Genomic DNA, 15,445 nt, shown 5'->3' with positions numbered 1-15,445 from the left:
AACTGACTTTTTAGGCTTCTTTGAAGACGGAAGAGCAGCCAGCGCCTCAAAAACTGCAGCCTTGATAAACATTTTCCCAGTAGGTGAAACCATATCACTTACCCCCTCCTAAGCAGCTTTTTAAATAAACTCACAGGTACAATACATGCTAAGTCAAACTGCAAAACAAAGCAGGAAATATTAATATAACATCCAAAGAGCAGAAAACGCTCATCAGAGAGAGTTAAAGCACACGAAAATAGCTAACAGCTATAAGGAATTTAGCATGCCAAACACCCAACGTGCGCATAGCCGAGGACGGAAGTGCGCAAACCCGACGTGCCAAGGAACTATAGCAAGACTAACGGGACCTGCGCTAACCAAACAAGTGTTAACAGACATGCGCAACTGTGACACGTGTAACCCATAAAGACGAGCAAAATTTAATATAAGAAAGCAAAAAAACAATCTGATGCGCCCAAAACAGCAAGGGAATAGTGAAAAGGATTTTGTCCAAGGGACATATATATTAGCAAATAGATATACAAACTAAGAGTGCCTATAACATAGCTCTAGAGTCTATACAATGTTTAATAAATTATACTTACCAATAGACACTCGTCCACCAGCAAATAAGCAGCAGAAAACAAAACCAGTACTGAAACATAAGCAGAGGTTAAGGAATAGGAGTGTATTGTAGATCCATAAGCGGAGGCAAAAGAGAAGTCCCTGCAACCAATTATGGAAGGTTTATGAAAACATTTCCATGAGGTGAAAAAAGAATCACAAACTATAACCCATATACATACCTCTGACAAGCACTGTACTCTGCCAGGAAACCGGTCCTCAATATAAACTGAAAAACCCTCACTCTGAAGAATCAAATGCTCGTCTTCAACCACCCCCAACAGAGGCAAAGTAAAGACTAAGGTATGTGTGAGGGGTTTTATAGGGCATTTTTGGTTTGGGAATCTTTTCCTCCTCCTAGAGAAGAGTAATTCCCAAGAATAATTTATCGTGGGCTCTCACCACTGGTATGAAAGAAAAACTATTGCAGCAAAGTGTTAAAATGTTCTAATATAGTTCAGTCTGTGCTAGTATGTTAATCTACTGAAATAGATTGGGAATAGTCACACTGTTGCTTCTTTTTTATTTCAAGTATAGAAAAAGTGCCTGTATGTATACAATTTAATTCACCATTAGTGATGATATAAATAAGTATATATCACCATCTATCCCAATAATGATTTCCTGTTTCGGAGACTTACCAAAACACCTAGAAGACTATATAATATTACTGTTGCTACTGTCGCTATGATGCTAGGCACACCCTCCATGCCACAAACACAATCTGGAAGTGCAGTTGTCTTCAGTACAGCCAAATGGCTAGGACATTCCATGCCATCCAAACGGCGCTAAAGCCCAGCGCAGTTAGGGCGGCATGGAACATCCTAATGGCGCAAAGAGGTTGTTTTTCCAATTTTTTAATCAAAAGTACAATAAATGTTATGTTTTAGGTAAACAAAGAAACACGTCATGACAATGTTGAACACATTTTATTAAAAGTATAACACTTTAGGACTAAGAGTGCTGTACATATGTATCCCTTTTAGTGGACCTAGTATCGCTAGTTTAGTAAATAAAAGTTTAGTAAATATTTTCACTTGAAACATAGCACCTGAAACCTGATGATAAATATATAATTATTAATCATCACAGATGTGTATATATTCCTGTAAACAATATGAGTAGTGCCATTGGAATTTTTCTATTAGAATTATTCTACTGAAACACTGCAAAATAATTTGTAATTAGAAGGTATTTAATGTCCTTTTAAAGGGCCATTATAATTGAAAAATTACATGCTGTAACCCATTAGAGCATGTCATTTTAAGACTATCGATCTGCAGCACTGTGTGCTTGACCATACCAATGGAATTAAACACAAAGTAGAAATGCCGCTCGGGACTCGCGGCGCACTGCTGGTCCCGAATGGAACTAGCGGCTGCTCCAATTAGCAGCGCTAGTCGCACGACTCAGATGTGCAACTAGTGCTAGTGATTGGATCAGTGGCAAGTTCCACTTGGGACCAGCAGTGCACCATGAGTCCCAAGTTATTTTGCTACTGTGCGTTTAACACCATTGCAGGGGTTAAACACACAGTACTGCAGGATTAGATCATGACATTTTTCGACTATAATGGCCCTTTAACATATAACGGTAATGAAGAGAAAACAATGTCTGAAATGGATATTGCATGGTCAGAATACTTAATAGTGATGGTAAACTTTCCCCTTTGTATAAACAGATCGGAATGTTAGTGATATTTTAGATGGAGTTTAATTCATCAGTAATAAAGATGCGCTATAACTTTTTAAAGGGACATAATACTCATAGGCTAAATCACTTGAAACTGATGCAGTTTAACTGTAAAAAGCTGACAGGAAAATATCACCTGAGAATCTCTATGTAAAAAAGGAAGATATTTTACCTCACAATTTCCTCAGCTCAGCAGAGTAAGTTCTGTGTAAAAAGTTATACTCAGCTGCTCCCAGCTGCAGGTAAAAATAAAAAAAAAATGAAGAAATGAACAGCAGCCAATCCGCATCAGCAGTGCTGAGGTCATGAACTCTTTTACTGTGATCTCATGAGATTTGACTTAACTCATGAGATTTCATTGTAAACTTCCTTACACTGAATAGGGAAATAACATGAGAGTGCACAAGGCTCATCCTTTCAGCTGTCCCAGGACAGACATACTAATATGCTGCTTAGAAATCCTTTACAATGGGATGTGGCTACTGAGGAACTTTTGAGGTAAAATATCTTTCTTTTTTACATAGAGATGTTCAGGTGATATTTTCTAGTCCGCTTTTTACAGCTATGCTGCATCACTTTCAAGTGTTTAAACATTTGGGTATTATGGCCCTTTAACATAAATATGAAATTCAAATACCCAAGATCCAGACGCCCACTTCAAAACTAAAATTTTTTGTGAGCTAACGGTCGGAACTGTTTTCCAATCGGTGGTCTAGCTAAAACAAAAGAGCTACAGTAACTTTAAAAAATAGACAGGACAAAACAAATATAAGCTTAAAGCATAAAGAAAATGATCAACATAATATTAACGGAGGGTAAGATTTCACATAACTAAATGTCTTTGTCACTGTATCCCTACTTCAGATGGAGAATTAGATATTGTGAACGTGATACGCTTTAACTAGATTAGAACTATTATACATGAAGTGTAGCTTACATAAAACTGATCAAATACAGAACAAACTAAAAACCATGTACAGGCAAAACCGGATATGACATACAAGTTAAACGGACATGATACCCAAATGTTGAAGCACTTGAAAGTGATGCAGCATAGCTATACAAAGCTGACTAGAAAAACCTCCACCTGTTCACAGAGCACTTACCCGAGGTAAAAACATCTTCCCTTTTTACATAGAGATGTTCAGGTGATATTTTCATGTCAGCTTTTTACAGTTCTGCTGCATCACTTTGAAGTGATTTAGCCTAGGAGTATTATGTCCCTTTAAGAAAAGATAAAATGCAAATTAGTTTTTTTTTTTTTAAATGAGTGGCAGGAAGATTGAAAAAAAATAAGCTATATTTAGGTGGGCAATATAAAAAAATGTGCCTCTCCCTTTTTATTAGAAAGTAAATGGAAGACTTATACAGGGCTAACAGAATCAGACTACGATGTATAACTCTGTTAGCTCTGTCATCACAAAAATAAATGAAGTTGTCCATAGGTTCTGTAAAAAAGGAAATGCTGAATCCTCTGACCAATCACCATAGTTCCAAGAAATGTGTCAATGTAAAAAAGGTATTTACAGCCAATTTGTTTTAAAATTGGAATGACTTGAATCTGATTGTATCAATTTAATCAAATATGTTCTTTCATTTAAGAAATTTCTTAATACATTTACATTGTCCATTTTTGCAACGATAAACAAGACTATTTAACACACACAACAACTCTACATGATAAATCAATATCAATATTATTGTTAACATTTATTTCAGCATGTGCTCCCTATACAACATGAAATGTTCAGCCACAAGTTTTTAAACATGCTCTATAATTTCCTGTGGATAACCCAGATATTTCCTCACATGATTCAGATAGAGCATACAATTTTTCTAATTTATTTCTATTATCAAATGTTCTTTGTTTTCATGTTATTCTTTGTTGAAGAGATATCTAGATAGATAGCGTGCACATGTCTGCAGCACTATATGACAGGAAATAGTGCTGCCATCTATTGCTCTTGCTAATGTATAACATTGTTGTAAAACTGCTTCTATATAGTGTTGCAGACATATGCACACTATATGGAAGCAGTTTTAACAAAGTATATAAAAAAAATGATAATAGAAGTAAATTTGAAAGCGGATTAAAATTGTGTGTTCTATCTGAATCATGATTTTTTTTTTTTTTTTTTAAGGTTTTATGTCCCTTTAAAGGGACACTGTACCCAAAAAAAAATATTTCGCGATTCAGATTGAGCATGAAATTTTAAGCAACTTTCTAATTTACTCCTGTTATCAAATTTTCTTCATTCCCTTGGTATCTTTATTTGAAATGCAAGAATGTAAGTTTAGATGCCGGCCCATTTTTGGTGAACAACCTGGGTTGTCCTTGCTGATTGGTGGATAAATCCATCCACCAATAAAAAAGTGCTGTCCAGAGTACTGAAACAAAAAAAAGCTTAGATACCTTCTTTTTCAAATAATGATAGCAAGAGAATGAAGAAAAATTGATAATAGGAGTAAATTAGAAAGTTGCTTAAAATTGCCTGATCTATCTGAATTACAAAAGAAAAAAATTGGGTAGTGTGTCCCTTTAAGTATGGTTTTCTTCAGAAAAAGTCCCGGCTAATTCTAATCTTCAGGAAACTCTCCTTCGCCGCACGCAGCTTCCACTGGATGCGAGAACTAAAGGATGGTGTGTGCTGCTGAAGTGGAATGGATGAGAGGACAGAATGTTCTTGCTGTCTGCCTTGGATAATTAAGCTTTTCTCCATTACCCTTCCTCTGTGGGCCTTTTAGCATAATATTACAAAGGTTTGTGTTTTCCAGAAGACCAACCTTATTTCCTGCATAGAAAAAAACATTAACAAACAAATTACACAAGAAACAAATAGCTGACAGCTTTGCAATGCAATCTACACATTTCCCAGTAATTAAAGGAACCCCATTATTTTCTATATCACCTTCGTGTGTCTCTTCCCTGACTATTTACATTCATAGATAGGGTGACCATATTGCCGCTTTAAAAAGGGACACATATGAAAAATACATGTCGGGTTCTTGTACAAAACATTTGTTTAAAACAGCCCTGACATATGTATTTTTCATGTGTCCCTTTTTAAAGCGGCAATATGGTCACCCTATTCATAGACAACTGCTGTACATAATAACCCTTACTATTCTGTTACACACTTCTGTACTCCCTTCTCTAAAACGGCACGTGAGCGTAATACAGAGCTTTACATTGTCTACAGTATTAGAAAGCTTTTTATTAAACCTGTTTCGTTTTATATTTGATTTTAATTTATTATATCTATATATTTCCAAGACTATCCCTTTGCCAAGCTGACAGATAGTTGTATAAAGGTTCAACCAATTACAGACGGCAAAGCCAGATAAAAGTGTTCTATGCATTATGTAATTCATTGCTGCTAAGCCTCAAGGTTGCGTTAGGACAGTAATTGTTTGTATGTATGCATAGGCTATTTAATCTTAAGCAAGGCACTGCAAAAGATCTGCATACAAAATAAAGCATTTACTAGCAAAAAAATGCATTGTTTTGCAGTCCAGGATGCACCCCTTTAAAAAGCCTTCATTAGTTCTATCTAACCTGTGCAATCAGTTAGGGACGAATATACAGGAGTTTCTGTACTGACCAAGTCACAATGTAGTGTTTTACAGAGTCAGGCTTTTGAAGTCTGCAAGATCTATTTTAGGACATAAAAGAGCAGTATTTAAACAGTGTAATGATAAAGTTCTTGCATCCAAAAAAGTTAAAGCTATTTATTTTGATTTATAAACAGGAAGTGATCAACTGGTCTGTGGGATAAGAGTTTACTGGCTTATAAGAAACTGTGCCATTGTTCTACTAAGGGACTGTGGGCCCGATGATCTAAAGGTCTCTTGGTTGGTGAGATTATTATTAAAAAAAAAAATTCTTAACTTTGTAATTGACTCCTATTACCAATTTTTCTTTGTTCTCTTGCAATCTTTATTTAAAAAGCAGGACTGTAAGCTTAGGAGCCGAACTATTGCTGGTTCAGAACCCTGGATAGTGTTTGCTGGTTTAGCCACCAATTAGCAAGCGCTACCCAGGTGCTGATAATTTCTGTTTTTAGGATTTCTTTAAAAACAATTATATAAAGTTTTCTGTTTTAAAGATTTTTCTTTAAATTAAGAGTTTTCTGTTTTAGTTTTTTTTTTTGGGGGGGGGGGTGTGCAGGCTCCAAATGAGAGCAAACTAAATGTGTGTTGTAAGAGAAAAATGCAACATACTTTATTTATTTTGCCTCATTTTCAAGTATTTTAAATCTGAAAATTATATTTGTCACTGCCCTAAAAGAAGCTAGAATGCACCTTGTAGAATGGATCCTGACTCAACAATTACTGCAATTGCTTGATCAGTGCAGGAGCATATTCATAAGTGATAACTTCTGACCGCAGCAAATGAGATAAGAAACATACTAAAGAGCCTTTCCAATGGATGTGCAACTCAACTAAATACAATGCAAATTCTACTAATAAAATTACTGATGTAAATGTTTTTTGTTTGCAATGCAGTGTTTAAAAGGGACAGTGTACTGTGATTTGTTTTTTCTCCCCTTTAGCGTATTTCCCAATCATCCACTTTACCTGCTGGAGTGTATTAAATGGTTTACAAATATCTCATTTATCTTTATTTTTCATTTGAAATAGCTGTTTTTGCTTACTGTATCCCTAAATATACTAAACATTTAAACACCCATGTTCTTGTTATAGAAAAGCTGTGTAAACAAAAGAGTCTAGAAGAAATCACGCTCCCAGCAGGGGGATGGACAGAGATTTTATAATGTTTGTTTTCCATTTTTCTCTTTGATTTATTTTATAGGCTCAGAGATTATGAAAGGGACACTAAACCCATTTTTTTTCTTTCATGATTCAGATAGAGCATACAATATTAAGCAATTTTCTAATTTACTCCTATTATAAATTTTTCTTCATTCTCTTGCTATCTTTATTTAGTTAGGAGCCGCCCATTTTTGGTTCAGTACCTGGGTAGCGCTAAATGTAGCCACCAATCAGCAAGGGCTACCCAGGGTGCTGAACCTAAAATGGTCCGGCTATTAAAGGGACAGTTTACCCAACATTTTCTCCCCTTTAATTTGTTTCCAATGATCCACTTTACCTGCTGGAATGTATTAAATTGTTTACAAGTATTTTCATTACCCTTATATTGGCATTTTAAATTGTTTATTTAGCCTCTGGTATCCCCACCCGTCCTGAAATTTTTTGGCCTCAAGGCCAAGCTGTGTTAACACAGCCAGTAGAAAAAAACAGAATTTATGTTTACCTGATAAATTACTTTCTCCAACGGTGTGTCCGGTCCACGGCGTCATCCTTACTTGTGGGATATTCTCTTCCCCAACAGGAAATGGCAAAGAGCCCAGCAAAGCTGGTCACATGATCCCTCCTAGGCTCCGCCTTCCCCAGTCATTCGACCGACGTAAAGGAGGAATATTTGCATAGGAGAAATCATATGATACCGTGGTGACTGTAGTTAGAGAAATTAAATCATCAGACCTGATTAAAAACCAGGGCGGGCCGTGGTCCGGACACACCGTTGGAGAAAGTAATTTATCAGGTAAACATAAATTCTGTTTTCTCCAACATAGGTGTGTCCGGTCCACGGCGTCATCCTTACTTGTGGGAACCAATACCAAAGCTTTAGGACACGGATGATGGGAGGGAGCAAATCAGGTCACCTAGATGGAAGGCACCACGGTCTGCAAAACCTTTCTCCCAAAAATAGCCTCAGAAGAAGCAAAAGTATCAAATTTGTAAAATTTGGTAAAAGTGTGCAGTGAAGACCAAGTCGCTGCCTTACATATCTGATCAACAGAAGCCTCGTTCTTGAAGGCCCATGTGGAAGCCACAGCCCTAGTGGAATGAGCTGTGATTCTTTCAGGAGGCTGCCGTCCGGCAGTCTCATAAGCCAATCTGATGATGCTTTTAAGCCAAAAAGAGAGAGAGAGGTAGAAGTTGCTTTTTGACCTCTCCTTTTACCAGAATAAACAACAAACAAGGAAGATGTTTGTCTGAAATCCTTTGTAGCCTCTAAATAGAATTTTAGAGCACGAACTACATCCAAATTGTGCAACAAACGTTCCTTCTTTGAAACTGGATTCGGACACAAAGAAGGCACAACTATCTCCTGGTTAATATTTTTGTTAGAAACAACTTTCGGAAGAAAACCAGGTTTAGTACGCAAAACCACCTTATCTGCATGGAACACCAGATAAGGAGGAGAACACTGCAGAGCAGATAACTCTGAAACTCTTCTAGCAGAAGAAATTGCAACCAAAAACAAAACTTTCCAAGATAATAACTTAATATCTACGGAATGTAAGGGTTCAAACGGAACCCCTTGAAGAACTGAAAGAACTAAATTGAGACTCCAAGGAGGAGTCAAAGGTTTGTAAACAGGCTTGATTCTAACCAGAGCCTGAACAAAAGCCTGAACATCTGGCACAGCCGCCAGCTTCTTGTGAAGTAAAACAGATAAAGCAGAAATCTGTCCCTTCAAAGAACTTGCAGATAATCCTTTCTCCAAACCCTCTTGTAGAAAGGATAGAATCTTAGGAATTTTTACCCTGTTCCATGGGAATCCTTTCGATTCGCACCAACAGATATATTTCTTCCATACTTTATGGTAAATTTTCCTAGTTACAGGCTTTCTAGCCTGAATAAGAGTATCAATGACAGAATCTGAGAACCCACGCTTTGATAAAATCAAGCGTTCAATCTCCAAGCAGTCAGTTGGAGTGATGCCAGATTCGGATGTTCGAACGGACCTTGAACAAGAAGGTCCCGTCTCAAAGGTAGCTTCCATGGTGGAGCCGATGACATATTCACCAGGTCTGCATACCAAGTTCTGCGTGGCCACGCAGGAGCTATCAAGATCACCGAAGCCCTCTCTTGATTGATCCTGGCTACCAGCCTGGGAATGAGAGGAAACGGTGGGAACACATAAGCTAGGTTGAAAGTCCAGGGCGCTACTAGTGCATCTACTAGAGTCGCCTTGGGATCCCCCCTGGATCTGGACCCGTAGCAAGGAACCTTGAAGTTCTGACGAGACGCCATCAGATCCATGTCTGGAGTGCCCCATAATTGAGTTATTTGGGCAAAGATTTCCGGATGGAGTTCCCACTCCCCCGGATGAAATGTCTGACGACTCAAAATCCGCTTCCCAATTTTCCACTCCTGGGATGTGGATTGCAGACAAGTGGCAGGAGTGAAGCTCCGCCCATTGAATTACTTTGGTCACTTCTTCCATCGCCAGGGAACTCCTTGTTCCCCCCTGATGGTTGATATATGCAACAGTCGCTAATCTAGCTAATTGCAAAGTGGCGTCTAAGGTAAAAGAGTTAGCCAACTTAAGTGCTTGAACTCTGTCCATAACCTCCTCATAAGAGGATGCTTGATTGAGCGACTTTTCTAGTTCCTCGAACCAGAAACACGCTGCTGTAGTGACAGGAACAATGCATGAAATTGGTTGTAGAAGGTAACCTTGCTGAACAAACATCTTTTTAAGCAAACCCTCTAATTTTTTATCCATAGGATCTTTGAAAGCACAACTATCTTCTATAGGGATAGTGGTGCGTTTGTTTAGAGTAGAAACCGCCCCCTCGACCTTGGGGACTGTCTGCCATAAGTCCTTCCTGGGGTCGACCATAGGAAATAATTTCTTAAATATAGGGGGAGGGACAAAAGGTATGCTGGGCCTTTCCCATTCTTTATTTACAATGTCCGCCACCCGCTTGGGTATAGGAAAAGCTTCGGGGGGCACCGGGACCTCTAGGAACCTGTCCATCTTACATAATTGCTCTGGAATGACCAAATTGTCACAATCATCCAGAGTAGATAACACCTCCTTAAGCAGAGCGCGGAGATGTTCCAATTTAAATTTAAATGTAATAACGTCAGGTTCAGCTTGTTGAGAAATTTTTCCTGAATCTGAAATTTCTCCCTCAGACAAAACCTCCCTAGCCCCTTCAGACTGGTGTAAGGGCATGTCAGAACCATTATCATCAGCGACCTCATGCTCTTCAGTATCTAAAACAGAGCAGTCGCGCTTTCGCTGATAGGTGGGCATTTTGGCTAAAATGTTTTTAATAGAATTATCCATTACAGCCGTTAATTGTTGCATAGTAAGGAGGATTGGCGCACTAGATTCACTAGGGACCTCCTGAGTGGGCAAGACTGGTGTAGACATAGAAGGAGATGATGCAGTACCATGCTTACTCCCCTCACTTAAGGAATCATTTTGGGCAACATTATTATCAGTGGCATCATTGTCCCTACTTTGTTTGTCACATTCAACACATATATTTAAATGGAGAGGAACCTTGGCTTCCGAACATACAGAACATCGTCTGATAGTTCAGACATGTTAATAGGCATAAACTTGATAACAAAGCACAAAAAACGTTTTAAAATAAAACCGTTACTGTCTCTTTAAATTTTAAACTGAACACACTTTTTTACTGAATATACGCAAAAGTATGAAGGAAATGTTCAAAATTCACCAAAATTTCACCACAGTGTCATAAAGCCTTAAAAGTATTGAACACCAAATTTGAAAGCTTTAACTCTTAAAATAACGGAACCGGAGCCGTTTTTACATTTAACCCCTATACAGTCCCTGGTATCTGCTTTGCTGAGACCCAACCAAGCCCAGAGGGGAATACGATACCAAATGATGCCTTCAATAAGCTTTTTCAGTGGGTCTGAGCTCCTCACACATGCATCTGCATGCCTTGCTTCTCAAAAACAACTGCGCATTAGTGGCGCGAAAATGAGGCTCTGCCTATGACTAGAAAAGGCCCCCAGTGAAAAAGGTGTCCAATACAGTGCCTGCCGTTTTTTTTAATAAAATTCCCAAGATTAAAATAACTCTCCAAAGTTATAAACCATTAAATATGCTTATAAAGTAATCGTTTTGGCCCAGAAAAATGTCTACCAGTCTTTAAAGCCCTTGTGAAGCCCTTTTATTCTTATATTGAAAATTAAGAAAATGGCTTACCGGATCCCATAGGGAAAATGACAGCTTCCAGCATTACCAAGTCTTGTTAGAAATGTGTCATACCTCAAGCAGCCAAAGTCTGCTCACTGTTTCCCCCAACTGAAGTTAATTCCTCTCAACAGTCCTGTGTGGAAACAGCCATCGATTTTAGTAACGGTTGCTAAAATCATTTTCCTCTTACAAACAGAAATCTTCATCTCTTTTCTGTTTCAGAGTAAATAGTACATACCAGCACTATTTTAAAATAACAAACTCTTGATAGAAGAATAAAAACTACATTTAAACACCAAAAAACTCTGAGCCATCTCCGTGGAGATGTTGCCTGTGCAACGGCAAAGAGAATGACTGGGGAAGGCGGAGCCTAGGAGGGATCATGTGACCAGCTTTGCTGGGCTCTTTGCCATTTCCTGTTGGGGAAGAGAATATCCCACAAGTAAGGATGACGCCGTGGACCGGACACACCTATGTTGGAGAAATTACACTCCCAGTGGGGTATAGAAGAGATAAGGTAATAAAATGTTAATTTTCCTTTGTTCTCTCCAAGTATTGGTGATTGGTTTATGGACAGGTATAAGAGAAAGAAGCAGGTATATGTGCACAATGTGATACAGTAATGAGATCTGATTATGCGTACAAGCTCAACCCATTTTATTTTATTTTTAATATATTTTTATTGAGGTATTCAGGATAGGCAAACAAGCATCACAAACAAACAGTGAATATTGTATTACATTACGTGATAACATTCCATGACATATTCATATACAGTGCCTATATAGAAGTTAACCTTCCCTATAAACTCTAAAGGCCACTCTTGGACCTTATATGGAGAAGCATTGCCGAAGAAAGGGGAAGGTATAATAGAATAAAGGGACCGCTCTTGGATCCCGTCACAGGTACCTCAGGTTTTTTACTTTATAAAGCTTAAGCAATCGGGTAACTCACTATAAGCAACAATCTATAATAACATCAAGGGTCTCTGGAGAACACTCATGATCGTAGATAAAGTAGTGATCATCTAGCGTACTATCATAATAAGAGTACAGTCTGCGAATATAGAGAAAACTCAACCACAGGGACAGAATTATTAGTCAATCAAAAGTTAGGTCTTCTGGGAGATAAGCTGCGGCACTATTGAATGGGAGCCACTCACAAGCAGGCCTTCCTACAGCGTCTATGCGCCCCACTGAAGAACTTTATAGAGTGCAATGCACCTCTGCGGCCGCCGCTCCATTGGGACCCAATGTCAGTTATCTAAAGGAGTCGTATTAATCCCCTATGATCTATGTAGAAAAATAGTGTATATGCCTTACTATCCCGGCCGCTGACAGCTCGGCGTTGGGGAAATTAGTTATGCGAAAAAGATAATAGACCCAAAATGGCTGCAGAGTTAGGAGAGCTTCCTCCGCATTAAGAGGTTCATAGTCTGCCTAGCAAAGCATTTACCCCAGCCTCCAGCATTGCAATTAAACATAAACCCTGCACGCCATGGTAACTAGGTGGCTAGCTTATGTATGTATGGCCCTACACTGTACTTCCTTCCCCAATCACACATCTAAGCAATAAATAGCTGTTCCCTGTGGTTATGTATATAGAGCAGTACTTTTGCATTAGAGAAAACAAGTACATTAAAAGTGAAGGTAAAGTTAATATATTTCCAATTCATCAATGCATCCACTATAATAATAATAGTATGATCGCTAACTCTATTTGATAAATTTATTTAAATAATTAAACTTTTACTCACTATCTTTTGTTCCTACCGTTACACTGCAAACTCCTCCCATCCCCTACTTCCTATCTTTCTGTTCGATGATGTATAGAGCGGTTCCACCCGCTCTATACGTCACCGAAAATGCGCGTTCACAATGCCCTGTTTACTGCGCATGCGCTTCGCGCCGATACCGGCATCCAATGCGCATGCGTTAATCTAGCAAGAAACATAGTACTCAATGAATAACACTAATATATTCATTCAGTACTATGTTATTTGACAAGTAAGGCAATGTGCTTCTCCGTTACGGTCCATAACTTTCTCAGCGGTCCATGAAAGCAGATGACAAATATTTTTTTCCCTAAGAATCAAATGCGCATGCGCGAAACGGGAGCGCACTCCAAAACTAATACTGACTCCAAAATTATTGGGCATGCGCAGAATAACATGTGTGGGGATGACGTGGTTTGATGGCCGCCTATCGGCCAGAGTTTCAATTGGGTATGTAAAACATGTGACCAGGAAATTGGAAAAAAAAAATATAACGGGCTGAATTTGCAGAAGAAAAAAAAGATATTTATTACGGGGATAATTGTTTTTACAGACACATAAAAAAAAAATGATGAATGAAACTTATATTATTTATGGCAAAAGATTATTACTGTTGATTGCAAACAAGGTAAGTTAACCTTCACTTTAACAAACAGGCTGCACAGACAACATGAACATGAAGGGCAGTAACTCAAATAAACTGTTATTATGTACAGAGGGGGGGAAGGGGAGACACGTATAGGCACAAAGAGAAACTAACTCACAGATATCCACCTGTCATAAAGTGGAATATTTGATGTAGGTACTATCCTATGCAAGTAGACAAAATATGTGTGTAAGAGCAATATTTAGCTTTTCAAGTAATATTAAAATTATCAAACACGCTTCATAATCATTTTGAATGAACAGAGTGGGAGCTGAAATACATCGCTAATAAATGCAAGAAAAAAGGAAGGGGAGGAATGTAGAGATATCAAAGCAACCCTCGTAATAAACTGGGCAAACCTAGAGTCATATATTCCTTGCAGTGTCCAGAAATCAAGTACTCAATCTGCACAATAATCAGTTATATTCTTCATGAATGCAGAATATTAAATCATAGTATAGTTAGTGAATGGGTCCGAATATCAAACTTAAGAAGGAGCATGCAGAGTATGCAAAACGCTGCTGCAACCCAGTTGGTATCCGCTGCTACTGCCCGGTTCTCACCCTACTCCGGTTTTTATGCTGGCACAGATAGGCAATCCAGGGCCCTGTGAGAACAGGACAAACAGATATAAAAGAGCCATGCTATTGACTGATAGGGGAGAGTCTGGAGATGCGTGAGCGCTGTAGCGCTTTGGGGTGTCCACCGACATGTACAAGCGGTTATATTTTGTCTCCCTCCGTGCGTGCAGGCCACTCGTGCCAGTCGAGAGAGAGTGAGGCTCCGGTCTAAGGCCTAAATCTGCTAGCGCCAATGGCGAGGGACGCACCTGTGAAGTTGTAGGCACTGTGGCTCTCTGCGGCTCCTGTGCTTCTGTGCGCTCTTCTCCCACGCTGTCATTCTGCGTGTGCGCCGTTTGTACAGTACTAATGAGAGCATCAAGTCTCTCGCAGATCCTCTTCCCATGAGCCACCAGGAGGTCCCTGACAGCGGTGTAAGATATTCGGGTTTCAACTCTGAGTGGCGGTGCTCCGTAGCCTCCCCCAGGCATAATGGGACAGCAGAGGTCTGGAGAATGGTCATAGACTTGTAAGTGCTGCGACGATTCCTCCCGCTGTGTGCACAAAGCCACTCATATGGTGCTGTAGTATATGCGGGCAGCTCCACCTCAACTTACTGCAGCTGTCTTCTGTGTCAGACTCGCTCCAACTTATTCCGTTGATCTCTCTGCACCAATCTGTTTAATGCTTAGGTCGCCATATTGAATATTTCCGGCTCCAAGATCCCCTCATTGATTGCTCATATTAGGACCTGCAGTAGCATAAAGAGGCTTTTGTAGTTCCCCAAACTCGATCACATAGCATCCCCACTAAGTAGGACTTTACTTTAGTTACTTCAGGCAGGCGGATTTGATATTTATATTCCTTTTTGAGAGTCTTGGGTCAGGAGCTCTGTAGGAATGCAGCCATCCATGTCGGCGGTTAGCTCCTAAGCTCAACCCATTTTATTAGGTTGTGGCTTCAAAACACAAAATCAGCTAATTCATATACACAGATAAACCTTAAAAAGCAAATTTCATACATTTTATACTCTGCAGCTGGTAAAGTAATTGGAAACACATTCAGGGAAAAACTATTTTCTAGTATACTGTCCCTTTAAGCTTACATTCCTGATTTTTAAAATAAAGAGAACAAGAGAATGAAGAAAAATTGATAATAGGAGTAAATTA

The 15,445-nt window shown here is 38.9% G+C and overlaps 1 protein-coding gene across 1 annotated transcript in view; it reads right to left on the bottom strand.

Moving 5' to 3' along the window:
• Positions 1-1,516: 1,516 nt before the first annotated feature.
• Positions 1,517-15,445, bottom strand: part of GATD1 (glutamine amidotransferase class 1 domain containing 1) — a 54,329-nt gene continuing 40,400 nt past the window's right edge. The window contains exon 8 of the mRNA XM_053720218.1: positions 1,517-5,090. Coding sequence (XP_053576193.1) covers positions 5,084-5,090 — 7 coding nt within the window. The 3' untranslated portion in view covers positions 1,517-5,083. The remainder of the gene's footprint in view (positions 5,091-15,445) is intronic.

This window comes from Bombina bombina, chromosome 7, assembly GCF_027579735.1.
Source record: "Bombina bombina isolate aBomBom1 chromosome 7, aBomBom1.pri, whole genome shotgun sequence".
NCBI classification, from domain to species: domain Eukaryota; kingdom Metazoa; phylum Chordata; class Amphibia; order Anura; family Bombinatoridae; genus Bombina; species Bombina bombina.
This window is presented reverse-complemented; position numbering and strand designations above follow the sequence as displayed.